We start from the raw sequence: 3,572 nt of genomic DNA on the forward strand, positions 1-3,572 counted from the left end.
CCTCCTCCTCCCCCTCCTCCTCCTCCTCCTCTCCCTCCTCCTCCTCTCCCCCCTCCTCCTCCCCCCTCCTCCTCCTCCTCCTCCTCCTCCTCCTCCTCCTCCTCCCCCTCCTCTCCCCCCTCCTCCTCCTCCTCCTCCCCTCCTCTCCCTCCTCCCCCTCCTCCTCCTCCTGCTCCTCCTCCTCTCTCCCTCCTCCTCCTCTCCCCCCCCCTCCTCCCCCCTCCCCCTCCTCCTCCTCCTCCTCCTCACAGTGTTTTCTCCTCTCCACCCTGCAGCCTGCGACAGTATCTTCTCTGTGGTCTCTTTGCCTCACGGTCCACGTTAGTATCGATCCTCCTGACTCTCTGTACATCACTGACATCATCACTGACATCATCATGTGATTTGTCTGTGTCTCACTTTCACGTGGATATTGAACACCCGATCACTATGTCACACCATCAGGCTCACCTGTCTGTCTCCATGGAAACCATCAGCTGATAGCTCACCGTGTGTTTTGTGATGCTGTTCGTGTGGAACCAGCCAATCGGCTGCAGGCAGCATCGACCTGTTCTGTCACTCAGTGTCCAGTTTATTAGGGACACCTGTCAAGTGTCTGTCTGTGTCTGACTCTGTGTCGTCTCTGGTCTCAGGGTCGTCCTCCGTCTCCTCCATGATCAGTTTCAGTCGAGGTTCTGAGGATGTTCCAGTTCCTCCTCCTGTTCCTCCTCGCAGGCGTCCAGAGTCGGCTCCTGCTGAATCGTCTCCCTCGAAGGTAACAAACTCACCGAGTGATGACTCGATAAACAACCGACCACTGACAAACAACTGGCCGACCGCGCGACCGACCGACCAAACAACAGACCAACCCTGCCTTCATCAACATTTGAACAGTGTGTGGACTTGATAAACAACTGACAGACTGACCACCAAACAGCTGACCTTCATGCACATGTTCACTGTGTGTTGATTCTTAACAACTGACCAAACAACCAACCGACCAAGCAACTGACTGACCCTAACCCTCATCAACATCTTAACTGTGTGTTGACTCTAACAACTGACCAACCAACCGACCAACTGATTAAACCAGGGGTGGAGAACCTTTTTCATATCAAGGGCCATTTCAATTTGTATAAAGTCCTCTGAGGTCTATAACCACTGTGTTATTAAGCCTTATGACTGATGCATTTCTACGCATCAGACTCACCTAATGCATCTGATGTCAGCTGGCAGTGATGATGATGATGATGATGATGATGATGATGCTTCTCAAAGCTGGTTTTGCAAGTTTGGGTCAGTCAGTCTTGAGTGCGACTGTTGTTGTCCCAGACAGAGATGCAAACTTCAGGACGTCTCCTCGGGACGAACGGACAGATTGTAAAAGTCCAGCAGACAGAGTTTGTTGTACTTTGAGCATTTGGAGATTCTCTGGCACATCAGATGTTTGCACATTCAACGACATAACAACGACGGTTTTCATCACATCGTTAAGCTTCAGAAACGTGCACAGACTGTCTTGATGAATCATCCAGTGACATTAAACTAATTCACTTGGATCCAGACTCAGACGGCTCATTTCTTTTCTGACTAATGCAGTCAATCCTTTTTGCGCGCCAACCGTTGCCGGCGCTCCATCAGTGGCGATGCCGCTCACCTTCTCAAATGGCAGTTCAGATTTGTTCATGGCCACAACAACTTTACCGAACAAATCCTCAGCTTCAGTAGCGCCGTGGACGGCTTGGAAAGACCGCAACTCCTCCTTTGTTTCAAACTCGGCCGTAATCCCACGCAGAAAAACGGCGAGCTGCGCTGTTTGTGATGTCTGTTGTCTCATCACAGACCAGAGAAAAATACTCAAAGTCTCGTGTCCTTCAGTGTTTTTTCAGTATTTTGTGCCGTATCAGTAATCCTGTCTGCAACGCTTTGTCGGGCGCGAGCAGCTCCGCGGCGGCTGCGAGTCACTCCTTCACAAACTCTCCTTCGGCATGAGGTTTCAGCTTCGTGGCCATTAATTCACTCACCACAACATTCTCTCTGTCGGCATGTGGTCGTGTGAAAGCTGCTTGTTGAGCAGCCAAACTCCGACGAAGAGCGTTGATTTTATCCAAACACATTTGACCTCTTCGAGTTCAGCTGTAATGGCGCTCGACATTTGCCTTTTTCATCACTGCCAGCGCCTCGCCACAAACCAGGCACACAAAGAAAAAATCCTTTGTCCATTTTTCCTGTAACTCGGCATTCTGCATCCACCGTCCTTTTCTTGACAGTCGCCATGATGCATCACTCGTCATCCGTGTCAGTCGCTGCATCACATGCTGTATTCACTGACCCTGACGTCGACTCCGACAGACATAACCGTCTGTTTTATCTCAGAAAACTAATGGCTGTCCATCATTTTTTCCCTGATTTTTTATTTATTTATTACTATAAGTGCATAAAATATAAAAATTGTTTTGCGTTGCGGCCGGTAGAAATGTTCTCGTGGGCCATTTACGGCCCTGAGGCCAGAGGTTCCCCCCCCCTGGACTAAACAAATGACCAACTGACCCTCTTATCATCTCAGGCTGAAAACAGAATTCAGCATGAAAAACTGTTCTAATTGTGTCTAGTAGAACCCTGAGAACGATCCTCATGAGAACATGTTCTGATCTGTGATCAGTAGTAAGAACCGGTGTGTGATTCCTGACCGTCTCCCCTCCCCTTCTCCCCCACCAGATGATGTCAAAGTTGGACAGCCCCCCTGCTGTCCCCCCTCGTCAGCCCACCTGTAAGCTCCTCCCCCCTCGTTACTCCTCGTCTCTGTCATCATCATCTCCCCCTGACAGCCCCCCCTCCCTGCCTCCCCGGGAGCCCCTCAGCTCCCCCCTCCACCTCCTGCCCCCACCTCAGGGCCGCCCCCGCTGCGACTTCTTCCCCTCCACCACCTCCTCCCCACCCTCCATGAGCTCCGCCCCCACCGCCGCCTCCTCCTCACCGCCTCTCCCTCCTCCAGCCCCTGTCACCCCTAGCCCCTCCCCTGCCTCCAGGAAAATGCCCCTCCCCTCACCACCCCTCCCTCTCCTCCCCTTGGACGGTCCACCCGTGCCCCCCCGGCACGGCGTCCCCAAACTGCCTCCCAAGACCTACAAGAGGGAGTCTCTGAGCCACGCCCCTCTGCTGGACATACCCCCCGCACTGTGATCAGACAGGCTGGACTTCCTGAAGGGGCGGGGCTAGAGGAGGTAACACTACACCTGATTGTGTCAGAACGAACAAAAAAACTTGTGATCGGCCAATCAGGACACTCTGACTCCACAAAATAAAATACAGATTATGTGCCCTTATTCTGAAAAACTGAATGTGGCCTCCAGTTGAAGAATATCTGGAGAACATTTGAGTGTGTGAGCTCAGACCTGATGAACTTCCTCATGTGAAACGGACTCAGCAGAGAGGATTGTGGGAAACGTAATGTCCCACAGACTGAAGTGGACAGAACCAAAGAGGTACTGTACTGGTTCTCATGGACCTGATGTTGTTTCTGTCTGATTGTTGATGTAAACAAACGTGATGATGATGATGATGATGATGATGGCCTTCTTTCAAACAAACAA

The 3,572-nt window shown here is 51.6% G+C and overlaps 1 protein-coding gene across 1 annotated transcript; it reads left to right on the forward strand.

The window, feature by feature from the left end:
- Positions 1–225: 225 nt before the first annotated feature.
- On the forward strand, positions 226–3,162 carry LOC146303813 (uncharacterized). Its single transcript, XM_084714360.1, has 3 exons — positions 226–320; positions 633–754; positions 2,698–3,162. The coding sequence occupies exons 2-3, from the start codon at positions 653–655 to the stop codon at positions 3,160–3,162; spliced, it is 567 nt and encodes a 188-aa protein (XP_084570486.1). The 5' UTR covers positions 226–320; positions 633–652.
- The last annotated feature ends 410 nt before the right edge of the window (positions 3,163–3,572 follow it).

Source organism: Lutjanus erythropterus, unplaced genomic scaffold, assembly GCF_056507025.1.
Source record: "Lutjanus erythropterus isolate fLutEry1 unplaced genomic scaffold, fLutEry1.hap2 Scaffold_530, whole genome shotgun sequence".
NCBI classification, from domain to species: domain Eukaryota; kingdom Metazoa; phylum Chordata; class Actinopteri; order Lutjaniformes; family Lutjanidae; genus Lutjanus; species Lutjanus erythropterus.